Source organism: Synchiropus splendidus, chromosome 15 (genome assembly GCF_027744825.2).
Source record: "Synchiropus splendidus isolate RoL2022-P1 chromosome 15, RoL_Sspl_1.0, whole genome shotgun sequence".
Lineage (NCBI taxonomy): Eukaryota > Metazoa > Chordata > Actinopteri > Syngnathiformes > Callionymidae > Synchiropus > Synchiropus splendidus.
In genome coordinates, this window is record NC_071348.1 from 5,813,295 (window position 1) to 5,833,658 (window position 20,364).

Here is a 20,364-nt window from a genome sequence, read left to right on the forward strand (position 1 = left end):
AAACAAGTTTATTTCGCATCTGCGATTTAAATTAACCCCCCAAATAAATTTAGTATTTTTATATTTATATAATAGTATTTTTTAAGTATTAAGTAGTAAGTATTTTATTATTTTTTTTATCTCTCTGTGGAAAATGTCAGATATATATATTGACAATTAAAAGACATTAAAACAGTTTTATTTCTCCGTGAATCAAACGCCATACATACATACACTTCTTTTTATTTTAATGCCACCGTCACGCCTCTGTTTACGATGTTTGGGAGTGGCTTCATTTTATTTGTAATGGCATGTTTCTGCTCTATTCCTCTTTTTCTTCATTTTAAATAGCGAATTTAGTTAAGTAGTTGGTTGTTTTGTGTTTCGCACGCGCTTTAACTTGGTTAAAAAGGCGCCACGTTTGTCCACATATTTTTTTGTTGTTGTTGAAGCGTGCCACCCAGATGTGTGGGGGCGTGGTCCAGCTGACCCTATTGGTCAGTGGAGGTGTCAGTGGGCGGGGTCGAGGTCGGGCAGTAGCGAACATAAAGAAGCAGCACGCGACTGAAGGTTTATTACGGTATTATCTTCGCGGAGGACAAGGACCCGGTTGCTTCTTCTTGGATCAGGACGCAGAAGTTTGGACCATGAAACTGATGCGGGAGCCTGAGGATGGAACTCACGACCGAAAGGTAACTGATTTTTCTTCAGACGCAGGAGGAGGACAAGCTGTTTGACTCAAGTTTCTGAGTGAATTCCTACTAAGTGTTGTTGTTTCTTTCCCGCCCAGTTGATAAAATCGCAAGTGGAAAAGCGCAGGAGGGAGAGGATCAACCACAGCCTCGAGCGTCTGCGGACCATGTTGCTGCAGGAGCCTCAACAGACGGTAAAAGCGGAGTTACTTTAAATAATATGGGTCCGGATATATGAATTTTACAACTTAAGACTAACTCCTAAAATCACTTTTGTAATGATTTAAATGAAAGTTTTTAACACTTAATTTTGTTGTTGTTTAATAATGTTTTGTTCAGGACATTAACATCTATTTTCCCTGCAGGGTGGTGCTCAGCGTCGAGTAGAGAAAGCAGAGATCCTGGAGCAGACTGTGGTCTTCCTCCAGAGCAACCACAAACGGTCTGGAGGTCACAACCACTCCTTCCACGACGGCTTCTCCTCGTGCCTGCAGAGAGCTTCACACTTCCTGGGACCTGACGGGAAGGATCTGGGACTCGAAGCAGCTCTGGATGCGTCTTTAGCCGCCCGGCTCGCCAACCCAGACTCTGCAGGTCTCCAGAGGACGAGTGAATCTCCATCCTCCAGCTCTCTGCCACACACAAAGTCCATTCTCCAGCTCCTGAAGCAGAAGTCCAGATGGAACTCAGGTGTGAACAGTTCCTCTGCAAGTCCACCTCAACCTCAGAGGCATCATCTGCAGACCAGGACCAGCCCACAGAGCAAACAGAGTCTCTCGCAGAGTGGACCTTTCAGCAAGACTTTGTGGAGGCCCTGGCCTTGAACGCCTCACAAAAACTTAAAATGACTATTACCATCATAGAGGAAGCTCCTCTCGTGTTCAACCATCTTCTACATGTAAATAATGTAAATGTTATTTGAACATGTGCAGTACGTGTGAAAGGGTGGACTCTTGATTGAGTCAAGTCACCAGAGTGGAGGTTCACAAACACTCAGGACTTGGCGCTCGGGACTCGCGGCTGAGCTCGGATCCACTTCTGAGGCGAGTATCATGGAGCAGAAGCTCCATGGACTGATGCTGGAAGACTTCTGAATCACCACACTCCTCTTTTTTCGCGTCCATTTATGACATTCAGGTCCTTGAAGGCTGACCCCAGCCTCATGTCCAGCTGAGAACATCACTCGAGCCTCCGAGTAAATCATCTGTATTCCCTCTCCTTTTATATCCTGTATATTTGCACATTAATTTATTATTTTTGTATTTTTGTACGACGACAAATAAACATTCCATCAAATGAAAGCGGCGTCCTGTTTCTTTTGGGTGCACATTAACTAAACTGTCATGAATAAAGCACATGCTTTCAATAATTAATGCCTTTTTCATGACATTTAAAAACTACTGTATTATCTGAAACAATCACAAGCTCGCGTCCGAAAAACTGCGTCAAAGCTACAAAGGTTAAAAAGACCGACTTTGCAATTGAACGTCGAACAAGAGTTGTGAGATATTCGAGTATCGGTAGCGTCGCGCTTGCAGCCTAGTTCCGGTCACGTGACAGTGTATTGAAACTTAAATAAATAAACAATGAGAAAAATAATGATAACGTTCGGAAAATAAATGCGCTAGAGCACCTATAGATTGTGTATCCGTCATTAAAGAGTAGTTTAAAATGTTTTCTGAATCATTAACACACATATGTAAAGTAATGAAGAAAAAAAACACATCCGGTATTGCGTATTTTTAATCTTAAAACTAAGTTAAAATCATCCTTAATCAAGGCTTCCTATGTAGTTTTCTCTTCATGGCATCATATAATTATATATATATATATATATATATATATATATATATATATATATATATATATATATATATATATATATATATATATATAATAGTGATGAATTCGTCTGCGTTCCCGTGGGAAAATCGTATCTAGAACTTTTACTACGTGTGAAAACTAGTACATGCAAAACTCTTTGTTCCCACACATGCGTCCAAACCTTTCAGTTGTAAATGCTCGCAACATTTTCGAGGGTCATTTGCTTGGAAATAAAACGAAACAGGAGCGTATGACTCCAACTGGCTTTTCACACTTGGATCAGGGAGCGCGGTGAATCACGTGACCCATTGTTCTCGCTCTTACTAAAGACCGCCATCGTGTTATTGAGTAACATTGCACAGTGATACGAACACGTGATCACTCGGCATCTGTTGTCTGCGGAGAGGAACTCAAAGGGAGACCATTTGTCATTTTATTATCTGTCAGAATCCGCGCACTGTAAACCCGAGCACAAGACGAGCCGGTTCCCACACACGCTGGGAACCGGCTTGTGTTCCGATGACTTGTTCACAACTTTCACTTTGGTGTAAACGGACAGACTTAAACGTCCACAGTAGTTGGCAAGAAAATTGTAGAATTGAAGTCACTTTGCAGTAATTCGATTTGATATATATATATTTTATGTTCGTTACAACACAAACACTGAGCAGTACGAGTATATATCCGGTGGAATATACGAGTGCAGCTCCGTGATGTGTCTGAAGGCCACTCGTATTAGTCGAGTCGCATTTCGTTCAAGGGGCGTAGTGTATTTCGGAGACCATTTGAACGCTCTGAACGATGGTTTATTATGTTTTACTCGGGACGCAAGGACCAAAGCGTCGCGTGGAAAAGGTGTGAAGTGTCCGCGAGCATTTACCATTGTCCTCGGTGTGATCCTGACGCGTGTCAGGAATTTGAATGAGAAACAAGAGCGCAGCTGGAGGCGCCGCCAGTCCGCCGCCGGCTGAGAATCCCGCGCATGCGTGGACGTAATAGGGCTATTCCAGAAGTTGCACGTATGTCAGTGAAACTACTGTTATGTCCTCTGTCCTTTCATCCTTCAAGTTATTCTGATTCTCGCCATGCATCCCATTTTTACTTTGCCGTTAGTGTAACCGAGCGATTCCAATGGTGAACGAAAGAAGCAGGCAGCAGAGTCCAAAACAATACTTTGTTTCTTCGTTTTTCTTTTATTCACACACCACAATAACACAGCCCCCGACGTCACACCAACGAACTCATTTACGGCCAATCTCTTCCTCACCAAGACACAATTTACCCTCCAAATTAATACTGATAGAAATGACAGACGCTGTGTGTTACGTTAGAAATGGGACGTCACAGCCATTTGGTTAGTGGGTCGTAGCACGCGCCCACCGCACACGAGCCCTGTTACCCCCCCACCCCTCCACCACCTCCACCACCACCCCCCCACACACACACACTGGCGTGTGTCGCTCACACTACAAATTACCATATAGCGCTGTATAGTGACGTCAAGAAGAGTAACAATATATTCCTGACCAGATGTGACGTCATCCCCAGAGCCTGGCAGCGTTTGGGGATTGGCTGCAGAGCAATAAAAGTGGAGCTTGGTTTACGGCAGCTCAGCTTTAAAGCTCCTCACCGAGGAGTCTGGCTCCACTGACCGACTGAGCTGCTGTGACCTAGTGACCATGAAGCTGATCTCAGAGCAGAGCAGACACACCGACAGAAAGGTACTTGTGTTGTTCATCTCATCCTCCTGCCGACTCTCATCAAGTGGAGCTGTGTATTTATGACGTTTCTTTTTGTCTTTAGATCCTCAAACCGCAAGTGGAGAAGCGGCGCAGAGAGAGGATGAACCGAAGCCTGGACAACCTGAAGACCCTGCTGATGCTGCAGGTAAATGTCCCACAGCTCAGCTCATGTTCAGCTCTGTCTGCGGGATGTTGACCAACCTTTGACCTTCTAGGAGCAGAGTCAGCGTAGAGTGGAGAAAGCTGAGATCCTGGAGCAGACTGTGGCCTTCCTGCACAACCACCACAAACGCTCCTTCCACGACGGCTTCTCCTCCTGCCTGCAGATGGCAACTCGCTTCCTGGGACCTGACAGGAAGGATGTGGGACTGGGAGCAGCTCTGGACGCTTCTCTTGCCGCCAGGCTCGCTCAGCCAGACTCTGCAGATCTCCAGAGGGGACGTGACGCTGCGTCCTCCAGCGCTCTGCCTCACACCAAGACCATTCTCCAGCTCCTGAAGTCCAGATGCAACTCAGGTGTGAGCAATTCTTCAGCTGGAAGCCCAGCTCCACCTCAGAGACATCAGCTGCAGACCAGTCCACAGAGCAAGCAGAGTCCCTCCCAGAGCCACACCTTGTGGAGACCCTGGCCCTGAACGCCTCACCAAAAACTTTAAAGACTGACACCGAGTCCAGCCTTCTCAGACTTGTCATTATCAGTGTATAGCGATGCTGAGTCAGCAGGGTGGTGGTCCACAGCTGGTCTCCCTCTCAGAGGTGAGTATCATGGAGCCGCAGAGCTGGAGAAGATCTTGCTCCTGACTCACAATCGGCCGACATTTCCAGGTGTCTGTGAGGACCACCTCATGTCCAGCCCGGACCAGCTGTGACCTGACTCTTTATATGTCCTGAACTTTTGCACATTAATTTATTATATTTTTGCTACCAATAAAATATTTCTCTAAATCGAACTAAACACTGGCCTTTTCCTTCCTCGACCTTTGTGAAGCTTCTGTCAGTGTTCTTCTGCCTGCACCTACTCCCAATACTACTGCAGCTGATCAGACCAGTACCACCGTAGCTTATATTATCTCAACAACTTTTAATACTGCAACTGGTACCACCACTATGACAACAGTAGTAGTTCATTTACCACTTACCACTTCTACTGCTACTCCAACGTAACTGCTACAGCTATGATTTACTATTGTCATTAATAGTACGGTGTTTATTGATACAAAACATATTTTTATTACTACTCAATGACCTCTGCTCCAAACTATTCTACGGCACATGCTCCTACTACTATGGCAGCTACTCCAAACACTACTGAGGAAACTTTTAACCAATGCTTGCAGCACTACCACTTCAACAACATCTGCTACTACTCTACTTCTGTTAACATAATATTACACTGTAAGTTCACGGCTGTATAATAACTATTTTATTTAATGTAGTACTCATTACAAGTAATACGGATGCTTATTACCGCCTGTCACATCTGCTACTCACCTATTCCTGGAGTGAATTGTTGGTTTATTAGGACTAAGAATTCACATTTGTCGACTCGCACGAGTCCAGGTCCGCTGCCGTGTCCGCACTCATTTGTCTTCCACACGTGTCTGCTGTCACTTCACACCGCCGAACGGATGTTCACACCTCCGAAGCCTTTGAGGTACTCTCTCATGACGAGGGGACATTTGTCGTTCCGGCTGGCTTCGTGTGACGCTGCAGCCCTTGTGTCCGGATGTTTCTGGCGGGAGCCGAAGACAAACGCGCCACTTTTATGATCTGTGGAAATCAAGCTTGACGGTGGAAGCGCGTGGAAGACAGAGGAGCGTCATGTTCCCACAGACACACGCTCCGTAGACGCGCGGCACACACAGACGTCACTTCAACACTTGGTTGAAGTGAAATAAACCTCGGAGGAAACTTCATTCAAAGTCGCATGCGCTTTTTTAAAGACGTTTTCCCGGCTTTGTTGAAATAAAGCTCATTTTAAATAATAACAAATAATAATAATATTACATTTTTACACATCATTTGCTTTTATTTCATCCATCATTTCCTGTTGATTGTGATTGGATGGAGTTTTGTCATTTTATTTAAAACTTTATTGGGCAGTGTTTTTATTTTTTATCTAATATTTTATCAAGTAATATTTACTGGTATTTGTGCAAATATTTACACTACTCTGAGAATGTCTACTTATTTCATTTCAACTTCTATACGAATTAGTAATGCAACGTTCACTAATATTTCAGTACTATTAATTCCACAACGACTTATATTAACACTACAACTTTGACTCAAAACTACTATTCAACTTTTCCACAACTTCCAGCACCGTGTAGTACTGCCACAATCTGTACTGCAATTTCATCTTCTATCACGGCTTCTTCAAAGGCTATTACCATTCTCTATTAATATAACATCCCATTTTTATTTTTGTATTAAAGTTTCATCTACTACTGCTGCCACCAAACCTACTTCTACAGCTCCCTCTACAACTACTGCTATTTTACTGGTATTGCTATCATCACAGTTTCTCTCATGAGGTCCACAATTACTGCTACTGCTGCTTCTTTTAAGTCCATTACCAGTATTTATAATAATACAAATCCTTTAGTAGCTACATAAATACTCATTTCATTCCATGAATTACTGATCTAGCAAAATTATTGAACTTCAACAATGACACTAACGGCAAGAACAGTCTATCAAGAGTACAAGTACTATTTCTACGACACTGTCCAGAACCAACTTTTCACATTGTTTATTTACAAATAGCAAATAGAATAAATTAAGGTGCAGGGCGACATAAAAGACAAGCTGCGGCGGCAGCAGACAAAGACACAAAAATTGCACTGAAACTGTCCATGGAAAAGTTCGGTCAGTGTTGTGACTATGGCAACGAGTGCCACGGCCTCCACAGAGGTTGGGTCAAAGGTCGCCTTTGCAGCTCAGTTGGTGTTTGTGATGTGGAGGAAAAGCTGGTTTCTGTGACGCTGTGACTTTGTTTGGACATGTGGAGCAACATCCACAGGAACGAAGTGGAGGGCTTGCTGAGAGAGGCACACGTGGAACCCTTGGAAGAGTCTGGCTGTGAGAGTCGAGCCACCATGGATGAATCCACATCCTTCCTGTCAGGTCCCAGGAAGCGAGTCGCCATCTGCAGGCAGGAGGAGAAGCCGTCGTGGAAGGAGCGTTTGTGGTGGTTGTGCAGGAAGGCCACAGTCTGCTCCAGGATCTCAGCTTTCTCCACTCTACGCTGACTCTGCTCCTAGAAGGTCAAAGGTTGGTCAACATCCCGCAGACAGAGCTGATCATGAGCTGAGCTGTGGGACATTTACCTGCAGCATCAGCAGGGTCTTCAGGTTGTCCAGGCTTCGGTTCATCCTCTCTCTGCGCCGCTTCTCCACTTGCGGTTTGAGGATCTAAAGACAAAAAGAAACGTCATAAATACACAGCTCCACTTGATGAGAGTCGGCAGGAGGATGAGATGAACAACACAAGTACCTTTCTGTCGGTGTGTCTGCTCTGCTCTGAGATCAGCTTCATGGTCACTAGGTCACAGCAGCTCAGTCGGTCAGTGGAGCCAGACTCCTCGGTGAGGAGCTTTAAAGCTGAGCTGCCGTAAACCAAGCTCCTCCCAGCTCCACTTTTATTGCTCTGCAGCCAATCCCCAAACTCATTATCTTCATTTGACTGCAGAAAATTAGATATTTGCTTTTGACGTGAGATTTTAGAGGAAATTTTTTCATTTAAACTTAAGCTTCAGTTCCAGACAGAGCTGGTGTCAACATGATCTGCCACTGAGTTGTCAAAATGGCTGATGACTTTTGTCAACGGCCTCTTGCTTCAAGATGAATGAATGTGAATCCAGCATTGATGAGCGTTTGCATTCCCACATAACCGTCTCCTTCTCTGTGAGTCGACTGATACAAATGCTTCAGCCAAGTCCCGGGAACGAGAGGCAGACTTTCATGACGTGTGAAAACTCGAGGGTCGTTGCCAGAAGTGTGTGTGGAGGATCGTGGAGCTTCACACGCTCATTAAGAACATTGATCGTGACTGTGGGAAGATGAAGTCAGCAGCTCCATTTGCACTTTTATTAGCTGTTGGAATCGGTACCTTGTTGGAGGAGTGTGTGTGGAGGCCGGAGCAGCCTGAGGTTCCCACTTCAACGCGGCTGAGGTGACAGTTGTGTTGCCGAATCATGTGGGAGTCCAATTCACATAAATATATTCAGTCAGACATTAACACTGAACATTATTTCAACAACAGAAATCGCGTTCATGTGTGCGACACGCGTCCCAAGAGCTCCCGCGTCGTCAGTTGGTCACATGACTTCAACAGAACGTCAAAGCAGCCACTTAACTCTCTTTTGAACAGCTATAAGCGCTTATTTTTTAACGATTCATTTAGAAAGAAATGGAAAAAATATCGATTCCAAACTACTGTCTAATGTGACGTCACATTTTGCGCTTGCCAACTGTGTAAATATCTGTTGTACTTGTCATTTACATTTCGTCAATAAAAGCGTAGAGTTGATCTCGCTGTATCGCAAATTCCGTATTTGGTTCAGTTCTGTCACAAGTGGGACTGGTCATTAAAATGCGAGTGAGTGGAAGTGTGTGGGAACCTCCTGGTTCACAGGACTCCACCGACACACTTCACACACTCCCACTGATGATGGTGGACTCTTCACACTTTAGAAGTGCGACTGCAGCTTCCCACGATGACACGTGAACTACCTATCTTGGTCAGTAGGTGGCGACAGAAAGAGATAGTTTGAATATATTTTGTGTGATTTATTTATTTTAATTAAAAAAAGGTGTCATACATGCTGGGTATTTGTATCGAGGTCAGACGTTTTTATTAATATGTGATATATAATATGTTAATCAGAGAGCAGCATCTATGTACTTACCAAGATCGTAAAAAAATATGAAAGCGTATAAAAATATTTCTTTCCAAACAAGTTATTGAAAACAAGTATTTCGGACACGTAAAATATGGTAGCAGAATTTACAATTTCAAAGTAAAACTAAAACACATTCAATAGACACGTGGCTTTTGACGTTGGGTTCAGTAGTTCAGCATCGCATTGTTGTTAGTGCGTGACGTGATGTCAAGTAGAAGAGGTTGCAAGCGTTAGAATGAGTTGAAATGAAGGTGTAAAACTGGAGGATGGTGAGCAGACGACATTTGATGAGTTCGAGTTCGACCTCACGGGGGAGCTGTTGGGGCACTGAAGTTGAACATGAAGCTGAATGTTGGGATTCTAGTCCAGCGCTTCAGGTTTGTCCAGTTTCTTGCATTAACTCCAACAACCTTGGATCCCAGCAAGCCAGGGGATGAGGGTGCCATTGAATGAAAACATGTTGTGAGTGCTTGGGAGTCTATTGTGGCTGGTAGAAGTGTGGACATGGGTCCCCTACAGAGCGGTTTGTGGGGACTCGCTTGTGTTGTTTAACCTTTCACCCCTGGATTTTGGCTCTAAGCTGGAAGCATTTATGAGGGTTGGTTCTGCTCTACTTGGTGTGTCGCCTCCTACTGGTTGGTGATCCAAATGGATGGCGGTTTCTGTTGGAGGCGGAACCACAATCCTCTCCACGGGTTCGCTGCCCGATCTGTCCGTCACGATGACGTAGTTGGGCTCTGGCTGGTGGGCACTAGCGCGGCGCTGCAAAGCATGCTGGGTGCAGGAGAAGGAGCGCTGGCGAGGGGCGGGCTGGGGGCACAGGAAGTGCGGTGTCCCGGCTCTTGATGCATCCTGGTGACGATCCCGATCCTCGTCTTCGGAGGTGACCTCCTGTAACGTGCTGATTGGCCGAGGGGAGCGACCCATGATCCTGGGAGGGACCAGCGCTGTTGCCGATTGGTTGATTTGTGGTCTCCAGTTTTGAGGGGAGGGGTACTGCTGCACTCTGCCCACCGACCAGTCGCTGACAACACACATGGGTTTAGATAATGACCGAAACACCAGCGCAATCGTTCCGTACCTCTGAGGTGGAGGCGTCATGTCCCGACACCCCACTATCCCAGAGAAGGAGGCGCTCCTGCCTGGCAGCCCTTGGGTGCCGACCCAGGGCGAGTACATCAGGGTTCTCTCCTCCCACAGCATGTCGTTGGTGGTCTCCACTGGAACGGGCCCTCTTTGGATTTGGTGGGCCAACAGAAGCTCCAGGACCTGGTGGTGCATGCCCTCGCGGGCCACATCTGTTGGCCGCCGACCTCTGCGGTCATGTAGTTCCAGGTTGGCGCCGTGAAGGAGGAGGAGTCTGGTGGTGTCGTAGCAACCATAGAGCGCGGCAAGAAAAAGTGGTGTCTCCCCCTGGTGGACAAAAAATAGTTTTGAAAATAAACAGCCCTTCTTCTTCTTCAGAGTGAAACTCGGTCAGACATGCTTTAAGAGAGAGCAGGCTCCAGCGGCCCCGCAGGGACCCGGGTTCTAACTCGTGCCCGTGCTCACCTTGTTGTCCTGCAGGTCCACCGCAGCCCCGTAGCGAATCAGGGTCCTCGTCAGAGAGAGGTGATTGACGGAGGCGGACCAGTGCAAAGCTGACCTCCCTGAGAGAGGCGGCGAGACAGTCCAGAGTGGAGGGGAAGTGGAGGAGGGGAGGGAGGGGAAGAAGGGAGGGTCAGCCAACGAAACAACCATTAACACACCAGCCCAGACGAAGAGCAGGGAGAAGCAGAGAAGCAGGAAGCACAAAGTCAATGGTGAGGGGACATTAACTTTGCTCTGAGTCGGAGGGCAGCAGGGGAGCTGGAGGGGGGTGGGGGGTGATGGGAGTGAGGAAGAGGAGGATGTGAGAAAGACAGGGGTCAGTTACAGCTGACACACAACCCCTCGGTGAACAGAGAGAACCGGTTCCAAGAATGATGGAAAGACATATTTCTAAACAGCCAGGCTTGGCTGTGTAGCTCCTATCTGTAATTACATTATAATTTAAATTACGTCCTATTATTATTAAGGTGTTGTTTTCCCTCGTTTTCTAGAGGCTCAGACTGGTATCAGGTCCAGACTGGCTCTGCGTGTTAGATATTCTTCACTCAGAAACACTCAGAAATAACGTTAACAGAGAGTCAATTAAGTGTAAGAACCTGTCATTACCAGTATGATCTGTGTTGTTAACCTGGACTCCAGCTCTCAGCAGCTCCAGAACCACTCGGTCCAGCCCGCTCCGCACTGCCCTGATCAGAACCACGGACCCGTCTGGCCCACACCACTCTGCAGACTGTCCAGTTAAGTAGCTGTTATCAACAATTGAACGTGGCGGTCACATGGACAAATGTGACAATAAGATCATCTCTCAGACCTGTTGAGGTGGACTGAGCAGAGGCGGTGGCATGGCGTTCCTCTCCCATCCTCTAGAGGGAGCTGCGACATAATCAAACGCTTTAGTCCTGGTCAGTGAGTGGTTCTAAATGAAGGAACGACGTCCCACCTGGTACTGGCCTGCGGGACTGAGAGCCGCCGCTGCGGTACTGCTTCTGCTCCTGCCCCCGGTGGTCACAGATGGTAGCGTCATCCTGTCGTCTGCTGCAGCGTGCGTTGATGTCCTCCATGGAGCTCTGGGTGAAATCTGTGTCGCTGCCAATGTCCTGCTCCCGTTTGAGAGGCCTGCGCAGGAGGTCCACAGCGGACAATTTGACATCCCATTGTCCACGGACACAATGTCCTGCTCTCACCTCATCCTGATGGCGTCCTCACCCAGCGGCTCCCTCCGTCTCTTCTTCTCCGTTTCCTTTGCTTTCTTCTTCTTCCTCAAGCTGAGCTTCTCCTTCTCCCGGCAGGATCGCGCTCTTTGTTCCTGCGGTGCTGCGTGTGAAGGCCAGCTTTTGGTCTTGCCCTCTGCGTCAGTGATAGTTGACCTGTGCCTGACCCGCTCGCCGCTGCCCCTCTCTTGCTGGCGCTGTCTCACCCGCCTCACCACCAGGAGGGCCAGCGCGCCCAGGCCCAGTAGCAGACCCACCGCGATGGCCACCACGGCCCACAGCCACACCGGTGTCGCCTCTGCTAACAGATGAATCAGAACCAAATGACATGAATTGTGTCTTTGGCGGCTTCGACTTTGCCTGAGTTGCTGAGTCATGTTGAGTTACCTTCCACTTCCTTCACGTCGAGCTCCTCCTCTCTGCTTCCTATCTCCTCCCGGACCCCTCTGATATTGATGACGGCCTTCAACTCTGGGAGCGTGGTGAACACAGCAGGCTTTGACATCATGGCACGAAGGAAACTGGCTGCCTCGGTGGCGTAGGGGAAGCAGGTGGAGGGCACACGTGAGCAGGGACGGTTGTCCACCTGGAGGAAGAGGAGGGAGCTGCGACGGATGCAAAAAGTCATCTCGCATGTTCCAGCCACTTAAGTTGAGCCTGAGATGTCGGATACGCACCCATTGGAGTCCACAGGTGACGACTGAGTCAGCAGGTTTGCAAGCTGCTGCGCGTCAAAGTCAAACAGCTTTTTGCTGGCAGCCAGGGAGGAGGATCCCCTGAGCTTCAGCGGCGTCTGGAGAAGAACACTGAGCGCCCACAGCAGGGAGCTGTTGAAGACGCCGTCATGTTTGGGGATGTTGGCGTGCAGGACCAGTGTCCCCTGGGCCCACACAGAGCTCTGCTGCGTGAAGCAGTCGCTGCCGTCCCAACCACAGGCGGCGCTGTCGCAGCCCTGGTCGCAGTGGGAATTGGAGTAGTGGTTGCGGCAGTACGGGATGTGGCCAGGACTGAGAGAGGAACGGAAAGACATGAATCCAGGAGAGAAACCAGACAGAGAACTATCTTAAGTCTGGGCCGTACTTGCAGTAGCCCAGGTCCTTGTGGCAGTCGAATCCGTCCCGGAGACAAACCGGGTCTAAACACTCCATGTCGCATGATCCGTCCCTGAATTTATCCTTGCACTTTCTGACAGCGGGACACTGACCCCACGGATCTCCAGCAGACGCCACTGCGACTGATGTGAACAGAGAAAGTGTCGAGGGTGATCCACTCCTAGATCCTGTTTTTGGTGGCTCTACTTCAACTGCTACTACAGTAGGTACATTTCTACTCCACGACTTTCCACCAGATTTAGTGCTCATTGTTCCAGTCAGGTCAAGTCCAGCGAGGTGGTTCCCGTCTCTGACCGTCAGAGGGAACAGGAAACAGGCCCGACATAAACAGGAAGTTTCCAGGAGAAGTGAATAGCATCAGGAAATGGAGTGGGCTCGGACTGGATAAAGGTCAAAGGTGGCCCAAACTCAGGAATGTGACGGTGGCTGACAATAGGGTGGCAGGTGAGTGTCAGCCCCGACATGGTGACAAAAGTATACACTCAAAACATTCACCAAACCTTCCTTGAATTATCAATAACTTTAACTACCTTTTTTTTTACTAGCAATAAAATTTGGCTCAGTATTACTGTACTATTAGTATGTCTACTACAAATAAGCTACCACAGCTTATTCTACTGTTATTACTATGTATTGAACTGTGATACTACTTCTAAATACACTATTAATACATGAACACCTTCCTCCTTTACTTCTGATCATTTCAGTACGAACATTATGACTGCTACTTCCTCTCCAAGGTCTATATAAAACAGCTACTTCAAAAAGAAATAAACACAGCTGCCGTTTTCTGCTGCTCTACAATACAGCTCCTGTCTTAACTGGTATTTTTCCAGTACTAAACCTAATGGTGTAATAATGACTAAAGAAAGAATTTTTGGGTTATTATTAAAGACGCTGGTCTTTTGACTACCAAGGTTTCTTTCTCTTCCTCATTCATTTTGTGTGTGAGGTGAAGAGCCACTTGTGTCACGTACCTTCACAAGTCCAACTGAGTCCCACAAGAAACAGCACCTGCAGGCCAGACATCATGTATCGTCTCAGGTAAACGATGCTCCGCTTGTTGGTCTGCTCGGATCACCAGCTGCTTGGTTGAACCCAGAATAAATACTCCGCTCTGGTCCAGTCCAGATATGGTCCCTCATTAGCTCCAAGCGTCCACTTCCATCACCACCGCCATCGTCAGCCCGCTCTCCTCCCTCGCTCTTGTTCTGCGGATATGCCGACGACTTCCTGCCACTGTGTGGAGAAGAATAGAAGGGCGACGACCAGATGTGTGTGTATTTGCAGCGCTGACCTCGTCTTGGCTGCATGAGGTTTGAATTTGAAATATAGAGACTTGCCTCTAGTATTTGTAAGTTTCCACCACATTCATCCATTTTAACATTAAGTTACGATCATCAACATCAGATCTGAAGAAAAAAGACAATCTCATTTAACTTGAATAATTCTGAAATGGTATAAAGCAAGTGCTTATTAACATGACACATTTTGTTCTTTGTGTTCTTCACTGCTTAAGGGTGAATCTTCCTCAACTAATAGTTATTTTGAATGACACCCACAATCACTTAGCTATGGTTATTTACTGACTTACATATATTGATATAATTTTATATACATATTTTTTAAATGCTGAGGTCAACTGGCAATAGTGATGCTGTTTCACCGCATCGCCATTGGGTGTCGCCATCGAACCTTCTCGTCTTATGTATTTTTTTTATATAAATGTTTTTAATAACATGTAATATAGGAACAGTTTCCATCGATGTATAGTCAGTAGAGTGAATAAATAGCAATTACTAAATTATTAACCATGTTGTCCTTGTTAATTCTTCCGGGGATTTTCCAGCTGCACTGCCAAGTTTTAGTTTCGTTTTCACGCGACTCACCATGTCGCCGTGCTGCAGTTGCTGCTGCCATTTGAAACACCTTTTGTAGCTTTTCTCTACTTCATCGAACCATTTGAACGTTTTGAGGATCCGTATTGTTGAAGGAATGGTAAGTTCAGCTTCCAGACTATTTAAAACGACGACGTTCAACCCGCGTAGTGGTAACTTGTTTATGAATACGCTGCCGAGGCACATCCAAATAGAAATGAGCTTATTTTGAATACCAGTGCGAGTAGTTGAAACATGGCGTTGTCGTTAAAACGACTTCAAGAAGAACGTGCGCGTAAGTAAAAGTGAAAGTGAAGTGCACTACTTGCAACAGTAGTCCACTTCACAGCAGCAAACTGAAGATAAGATCCATTATTCCAGCACAGTACTACAATGCAGTCAGACCACTTCATGTTTTCTGTGGGTAAAAATGTGCAAGTAAGTAGCCTGGAACCTCATCTTAACGTTTTAAAACCCCACCTCATTGCTCCTAAGTGAAGGACAGCAGGAGTATTATTAAGAAAATGATGTTTTGGGAATGAAAGAATAGTGAAAACAGTCGATATTTCTCTGTAGATGGAACAGAAAAGAAGCATGACTCATCAGTTTATACTTTCCCTTTCGCTCTTCTTTGTGATGCAGGAAATGATCTTCGGCCTCCTCCTGGTGGGTCTGGACCTGGTCCTGGTGCAGGCCATCAGCCTGGTGCAGGTGTCCCCGCTCTTCCTCCCTTACCCTGTGGTCACGGTGTGGGGAGCCTGCCTGGCTAGAGCCTGCCTCCTGAGTTTGGCCTGCACCGCCCCTGCTTGCCCACAGTGGGTGAGGAGCTCGGAGGGGCTGCAGCGGATCTGTGTCCTGTGCTTCCTCTACCCCGTGTACGTCTGTCTCCTGTGTGTGCGGGGTCAGTCCGCACCAGAGGAGCTGTGGGCCTGGAGCTCCTGGACCCGGGTGGGTGTTCAAGCGAGTCACATCTCTGAGTCTAGGACACACAGCTGAGTGCATTCCTCCTCAGGTGCTGCAGAGCTATGTCCTCACAATGGTCTCCTGGCTCTACTGGAGCAAATACGTCTCGTCCTTTTTACTCTCCTGCTGGACCTGCGTCTGCTCTTTTGGGAAGCCCAGTGAGCGGCGGAAGGCTGGGAGCACTTCCTCTCTGAGGAGGATGCTGGGATACATGGCGCCCTATACCGGGCGCTTCGTGCTGGTGTTTGCGCTGGTCAACCTTTCGTCGTTTGGTGAGTGAGTGGTTTCTGAGACCGTGGCTGAAATCCTGAGCAATAAACATTTTTATGTTTGCTCTCACAGGTGAGACAGCGATTCCCAAATACACCGGCCACGTCGCTGACTGGATCGCAAACGAAGACTCCTCCGATCTCTTCTCTCAGACCATCAAGATGATGACGGTGATGACTGTGGCCAGGTAAGTGGAGTGAATGAGAGGCAGGCAGGAGGGGGAGGAGCTCATTGGAAGGTAACTCTCGTTCCAGTGTTCTGTGCGAGTTCATCTGCGACATGATCTACAACGTGACCATGAGCCGTGTTCACACTTCCGTCCAGGGAATCGTCTTCCAGGCCGTGATGCAGCAGGAGATGGCCTTCTTCGACGTCACCCCGACAGGTAAGGCTGCGGCCACTAGTCAGTCACATGTTCCCGGGGTCAACCCCTTTGCCTTGCGCCGCCAGGTGAGCTGGTGTCCAGAATCACCACCGACACCAACGACTTGAGCGAAGCTCTGAGCGAGAAGCTGAGCCTGGCCATGTGGTACACCAGCAGGTTTGGCTTCCTCATGTTCTTCATGTTCAGTCTGTCGTGGAAGATGTCTCTGCTGACCCTCATGGGGCTGCCCATCGTCTGGTTCATACCCGAGATCACCGGACACTTCCACCAGGTAAAGCTGACAACCAGGGAAGAAGTCTGATACATTTGAACTGCTCTGGTCTTTGTTAGTGCTTCAGCTATGTTAGCACAGCAATCTGTCAATCTGCACCAATGTCGCTACAATATTTTCAAGTTGTGCTTGTATTATATAACGTAGTTAGCTTTGTTAGCAATTAGCAAAGGTAGCACTTTAAATTTATATAAAAAAGAAACAAACTGATTGTTTACTTTGAATAATTTATGTTTCATTTGCTATTTTTAAATGAATGTCAGACTAAAAATAGTTGCAATTGAACTAGCAATTAGCATGTCCTGCCCTTTAAAAAAATAGGATGACTGATATATAGAAAAATATATAGAAACATGGAGGCAAAAAGATATGTTCCCGTGTCTTAAAGCTAGTTGTTGATGTTGGCCGATGGTTTTTGTGGACTATTTAATATATATTGGTGAAGAGAGGTTTGTGGTCCATCTGTTAGAAAGTGATTTTAAACTGCTCTAACTAAAGTTGTTGACTTGGTGATTTCATCCCTCTAAGACCATATCGGCTAAAGTTCAAGAGTCGCTGGCCAAAGCAAACCAGGTCGCCACGGAAACCTTCACGCACATCAAGACGGTGAGGAGCTTCGCCAACGAGGACGGTGAGACGGAGCGGTACCGGCAGCGAATGGAGGACACATACGCGCTCAACAAACAGGAAGCGCTGGCTTACGCCGCCTCCACTTGGACCAACAGTGTGAGTTTTTTACGAGGATTGTAGGTGATGAGGGAAGAGCTTCACTCAGCTGTATCAAAATGTCCGCCCCCAGATGACGACTTTAGCTCTTAAAGTGGGCATCCTCTACTATGGAGGTAGACTTGTGACCCGAGGGATGGTCAGCAGCGGCGACCTGGTGTCCTTCATCCTGTACGAGCTGCAGTTGGCCAGCACTGTTGAGGTCAGTCGCCCACTGAAACAAGAGAGGGCAAACATGGGGCTGAAACCTCCTGCGTCTCCATCTTCCCAGGCCTTCATGCACTCCTACCCAGAGGTGAGGAAGGCGATTGGAGCTTCGGAGAAGATTTTCGAGTATCTGAATCGGACACCAAAAATCCCACCAGAGGGCGATCTGGCGCCTGATTCGTTTCAGGGTCACATTGAGTTCAAAAATGTGAAGTTCTCCTATTCTGGAAGCACAGAGGACAGCAGCCTTGTCCTGAAGGTGAGTCAACATGACACCCTTTATTGTTGTTTCGTATTCTGAGAGATGACATGGAGACCACAATATTGTGTTGGATCATGCAGAAAAGAAAAGTGATCAACTTAATCTCGTTCAAACACCTGTCAGACACTTGTGTGATGATCGTGGATATATTTTCTGCAGATTTTGTTGAACCGTTGTATGCACCATTGAAAAAAAAATTTCTATTTTTGTTGTGCTATTTGGACTTCCCAGAAAAGTCACTGTCACTCATATGTAACGTTTCCCCAGGACGTGTCCATGGAGATCAGGCCAGGCCAGATCACTGCTCTTGTGGGTCTGAACCGGTGCGGGAAGACCACCTGTGTCAAGCTGCTGGAGAGGTTTTATCAGCCGCTGGCTGGGGAGATCCTGCTGGACGGACAGCCACTGCAGCGCTACAAGAACCTGTATCTGCATCAGAAGGTGAGTGCAAGTGTCCTGGCTGTTCCAGGCAGAGACCATCCGAGAACCAGGCTCAGGTGATGTCATGTGGTCAACTTGCGGAGAAAGAAACTATTTTGAGCGCGATACTAAGGGGTCCCATTGGGTGTCGCTGTGTCCATGGCCTAATATCAGATGGCGGTCGTGAGTCAAGACTGCATCCTGTTCAACCGCTCGGTCCGGGAGAACATCAAGTACGGCTGCGAGGACGCGTCAGATGAAGAGATGGAGAGAGCCGCCAGGCTAGCCAGCGCTCACCACTTCATCCAGGAGCTGCCAAACGGCTATGACACAGGTAGGTTTGGCGGAGAGTCAGGCTTGAGCGAGCGGCAAGACCTTGATGGAACGTCTCTGTTGGGCAGCTGCCGGTGAGAGGGGGGGGCAGGTGGCCGGAGGGCAGAAGCAGCGCATCACCATCGCCAGAGCTTTAATCAGACGCCCAAAAATCCTCATCCTGGACAACGCAACCAGCGACCTGGACACTGAAAATGAGCATCAGGTAAGCTGTGGCGCGTACGTGAAAATGTATCTGCTTTCATGCGCCTTGGCTGCTTCCTGCAGATCAACCAGGCGTTGCAAGAGCTGGCCCGAGACTGCACCGTGCTGCTGATCTCCACCAAGATGAGCGCGGTGGAAAACGCCAGTCGCATCATCGTGCTGAACAACGGTGTGGTGGAGGACGTCGGCACCCACGGGGAGCTGCTGGAGAAGGGCGGGCTCTACGCTGAAATGGTGGCAAAGCAGAACATGGGCTTCCACCGACAGGCAGAGTAGAAGACGGATGCTGCCTGACACGGCAGCTGCTGTGGGACTGAAACCTTTGCAGAGGCTAACGTTACTCTCACAATGTTCCTCAACATGTCGGTGGATAGAAACGCTGGTTGATGGTTCGATGATCATCTGACTTTTGATCTGAATGGCTTTAAGGTTTTTTGCGTGATTCCAGTCATTATGGACTCACCCTAAACCCGTCTGAGTCACAACAATTTTAGCAGTTATTCCATGGTGCAGGCTTCATTCAGTATTCATTCAGAATACTGACAAATATTTTATTTTATTTTATTCCAAAACACTTCCCTAGTTGGTGGGCTCCCCACTGACCATGGCAATAAATTACATTCTGATTCTGATTCTAAAAGTATACAGATGACAGTTTTAATTTATAGGAAGTTTCTGAAGGGACAGGGCCACTTTTTTTTGGTTTTACATGAGGCAGAACTTGTTGATTTAATTCAACATTTGTTGTTTTGGTTGCCATTCTGCTGTTTTGAGGCTTTTGTTTCCATGAAGTTGCTCTTCATTTAACGTGATGAGTTTTAGTACATTAAAAAAAGGAATTGCGATGGATGACTGTTTTTTATTGTCTTGAGCTGAGCCGTTCTTGTTTGATCTACCTGAAGAAAGCAAAAGATGTCTGGGCTGCTTTACCTGCACTGCTGCCCCAGCGACCCGATCATCTCCCCACAGAAAAATATATTCACCTTTTTTGTTTGTGATTTCTGCTTACTTCAAATGTGAACAAATGAATGCGCTATTGCCAAAATTAGTTTCGTTTGTTTGTATTTTTCAACAATCTGTGGACGTTCATTCGACAACTGACCGTGAAAACAAACCATCCACCTGATCTAGCGCGATATCGCCTGCAGCAATGGAATACGCGCGGCGAAAACAACTCAGAAAAAACACCGCAAACCTTCAAATGTCAGAAACGACGAGTCAAGGCTGCGAAGACGAACGCTGAGAGCCGCCCGCCACCTTCGTGTGCGAGGACAAGATGTTCAGAGCAGCCGAGGTGGGCGTGTGTTTTCGCTTTGACAGACGTCACCTTCTATCCAATCACGTTTCAAAGACACGACTAACATGGCCGGATGTAAGGCACGCTGCCACG

General features: G+C 47.3%; 5 protein-coding genes across 9 annotated transcripts; 3 read left to right on the forward strand and 2 right to left on the reverse strand.

Annotated features, from left to right (window-relative positions):
• Positions 1-626: 626 nt before the first annotated feature.
• LOC128746654 (transcription factor HES-7.1-A-like) lies at positions 627-1,495 on the forward strand. Its single transcript, XM_053843857.1, has 3 exons — positions 627-671; positions 770-865; positions 1,037-1,495. Exons 1-3 carry the CDS (start codon positions 627-629, stop codon positions 1,493-1,495), a joined length of 600 nt encoding a protein of 199 aa, XP_053699832.1.
• A 2,679-nt stretch (positions 1,496-4,174) lies between these two features.
• LOC128746655 (transcription factor HES-7.1-A-like) lies at positions 4,175-5,116 on the forward strand. Its single transcript, XM_053843858.1, has 3 exons — positions 4,175-4,216; positions 4,299-4,382; positions 4,453-5,116. Exons 1-3 carry the CDS (start codon positions 4,175-4,177, stop codon positions 4,870-4,872), a joined length of 546 nt encoding a protein of 181 aa, XP_053699833.1. The 3' UTR covers positions 4,873-5,116.
• Positions 5,117-5,849: 733 nt separating this feature from the next.
• Positions 5,850-7,777, reverse strand: LOC128746656 (transcription factor HES-7.1-A-like). The gene is made up of 4 exons (XM_053843859.1): positions 7,736-7,777; positions 7,570-7,653; positions 7,304-7,499; positions 5,850-6,007 (listed from the first exon to the last, which is right to left on the reverse strand). The coding sequence occupies exons 1-4, from the start codon at positions 7,775-7,777 to the stop codon at positions 5,850-5,852; spliced, it is 480 nt and encodes a 159-aa protein (XP_053699834.1).
• Positions 7,090-17,115, reverse strand: notchl (notch receptor, like). 4 transcript variants are annotated; one of them, XM_053844017.1, is made up of 13 exons: positions 14,034-17,115; positions 13,025-13,178; positions 12,622-12,951; positions 12,332-12,549; positions 11,918-12,245; positions 11,674-11,849; positions 11,545-11,606; positions 11,340-11,463; positions 10,695-10,792; positions 10,225-10,556; positions 7,736-10,167; positions 7,570-7,653; positions 7,090-7,499 (listed from the first exon to the last, which is right to left on the reverse strand). In XM_053844017.1, exons 1-11 carry the CDS (start codon positions 14,086-14,088, stop codon positions 9,657-9,659), a joined length of 2,388 nt encoding a protein of 795 aa, XP_053699992.1. In that variant the 5' UTR covers positions 14,089-17,115; the 3' UTR covers positions 7,090-7,499; positions 7,570-7,653; positions 7,736-9,656. The 4 variants fall into 4 exon arrangements, with proteins under 4 accessions (XP_053699992.1, XP_053699990.1, XP_053699991.1 ...); XM_053844015.1 differs by having other exon boundaries at positions 13,025-13,482; XM_053844016.1 differs by lacking the exon at positions 14,034-17,115 and having other exon boundaries at positions 11,918-12,242; positions 13,025-14,021.
• tap1 (transporter 1, ATP-binding cassette, sub-family B (MDR/TAP)) lies at positions 14,900-20,000 on the forward strand. Of its 2 annotated transcripts, XM_053844019.1 has the most exons (13): positions 14,900-15,054; positions 15,576-15,881; positions 15,946-16,168; positions 16,239-16,353; positions 16,421-16,551; positions 16,617-16,822; positions 17,351-17,548; positions 17,622-17,750; positions 17,820-18,014; positions 18,285-18,458; positions 18,612-18,771; positions 18,839-18,975; positions 19,038-20,000. In XM_053844019.1, exons 1-13 carry the CDS (start codon positions 15,052-15,054, stop codon positions 19,248-19,250), a joined length of 2,190 nt encoding a protein of 729 aa, XP_053699994.1. In that variant the 5' UTR covers positions 14,900-15,051; the 3' UTR covers positions 19,251-20,000. The 2 variants fall into 2 exon arrangements, with proteins under 2 accessions (XP_053699994.1, XP_053699993.1); XM_053844018.1 differs by lacking the exon at positions 14,900-15,054 and having other exon boundaries at positions 15,570-15,881.
• Positions 20,001-20,364: the final 364 nt, after the last annotated feature.

Coding starts and splice junctions, on each gene's coding strand:
- LOC128746654 (XM_053843857.1), top strand. CDS start 627: ATGAAACTGATGCGGGAGCCTGAGGATGGAACTCACGACCGAAAG. Junction 672..769: donor ATGGAACTCACGACCGAAAG/GTAACTGATTTT, acceptor TTTCCCGCCCAG/TTGATAAAATCGCAAGTGGA. Junction 866..1,036: donor TGCAGGAGCCTCAACAGACG/GTAAAAGCGGAG, acceptor TTTTCCCTGCAG/GGTGGTGCTCAGCGTCGAGT.
- LOC128746655 (XM_053843858.1), top strand. CDS start 4,175: ATGAAGCTGATCTCAGAGCAGAGCAGACACACCGACAGAAAG. Junction 4,217..4,298: donor GCAGACACACCGACAGAAAG/GTACTTGTGTTG, acceptor TTTTGTCTTTAG/ATCCTCAAACCGCAAGTGGA. Junction 4,383..4,452: donor AGACCCTGCTGATGCTGCAG/GTAAATGTCCCA, acceptor TTGACCTTCTAG/GAGCAGAGTCAGCGTAGAGT.
- LOC128746656 (XM_053843859.1), bottom strand. CDS start 7,777: ATGAAGCTGATCTCAGAGCAGAGCAGACACACCGACAGAAAG. Junction 7,654..7,735: donor GCAGACACACCGACAGAAAG/GTACTTGTGTTG, acceptor TTTTGTCTTTAG/ATCCTCAAACCGCAAGTGGA. Junction 6,008..7,303: donor ACAGCCAGACTCTTCCAAGG/GTTCCACGTGTG, acceptor TGATTTCCACAG/ATCATAAAAGTGGCGCGTTT.
- notchl (XM_053844015.1), bottom strand. CDS start 13,305: ATGAGCACTAAATCTGGTGGAAAGTCGTGGAGTAGAAATGTACCTACT. Junction 12,550..12,621: donor TCACCTGTGGACTCCAATGG/GTGCGTATCCGA, acceptor CATCCGTCGCAG/CTCCCTCCTCTTCCTCCAGG. Junction 11,850..11,917: donor GAGGACGCCATCAGGATGAG/GTGAGAGCAGGA, acceptor CCTCCTGCGCAG/GCCTCTCAAACGGGAGCAGG.
- tap1 (XM_053844018.1), top strand. CDS start 15,570: ATGCAGGAAATGATCTTCGGCCTCCTCCTGGTGGGTCTGGACCTGGTC. Junction 16,354..16,420: donor ACGGTGATGACTGTGGCCAG/GTAAGTGGAGTG, acceptor CTCTCGTTCCAG/TGTTCTGTGCGAGTTCATCT. Junction 17,549..17,621: donor CCTCCACTTGGACCAACAGT/GTGAGTTTTTTA, acceptor GTCCGCCCCCAG/ATGACGACTTTAGCTCTTAA.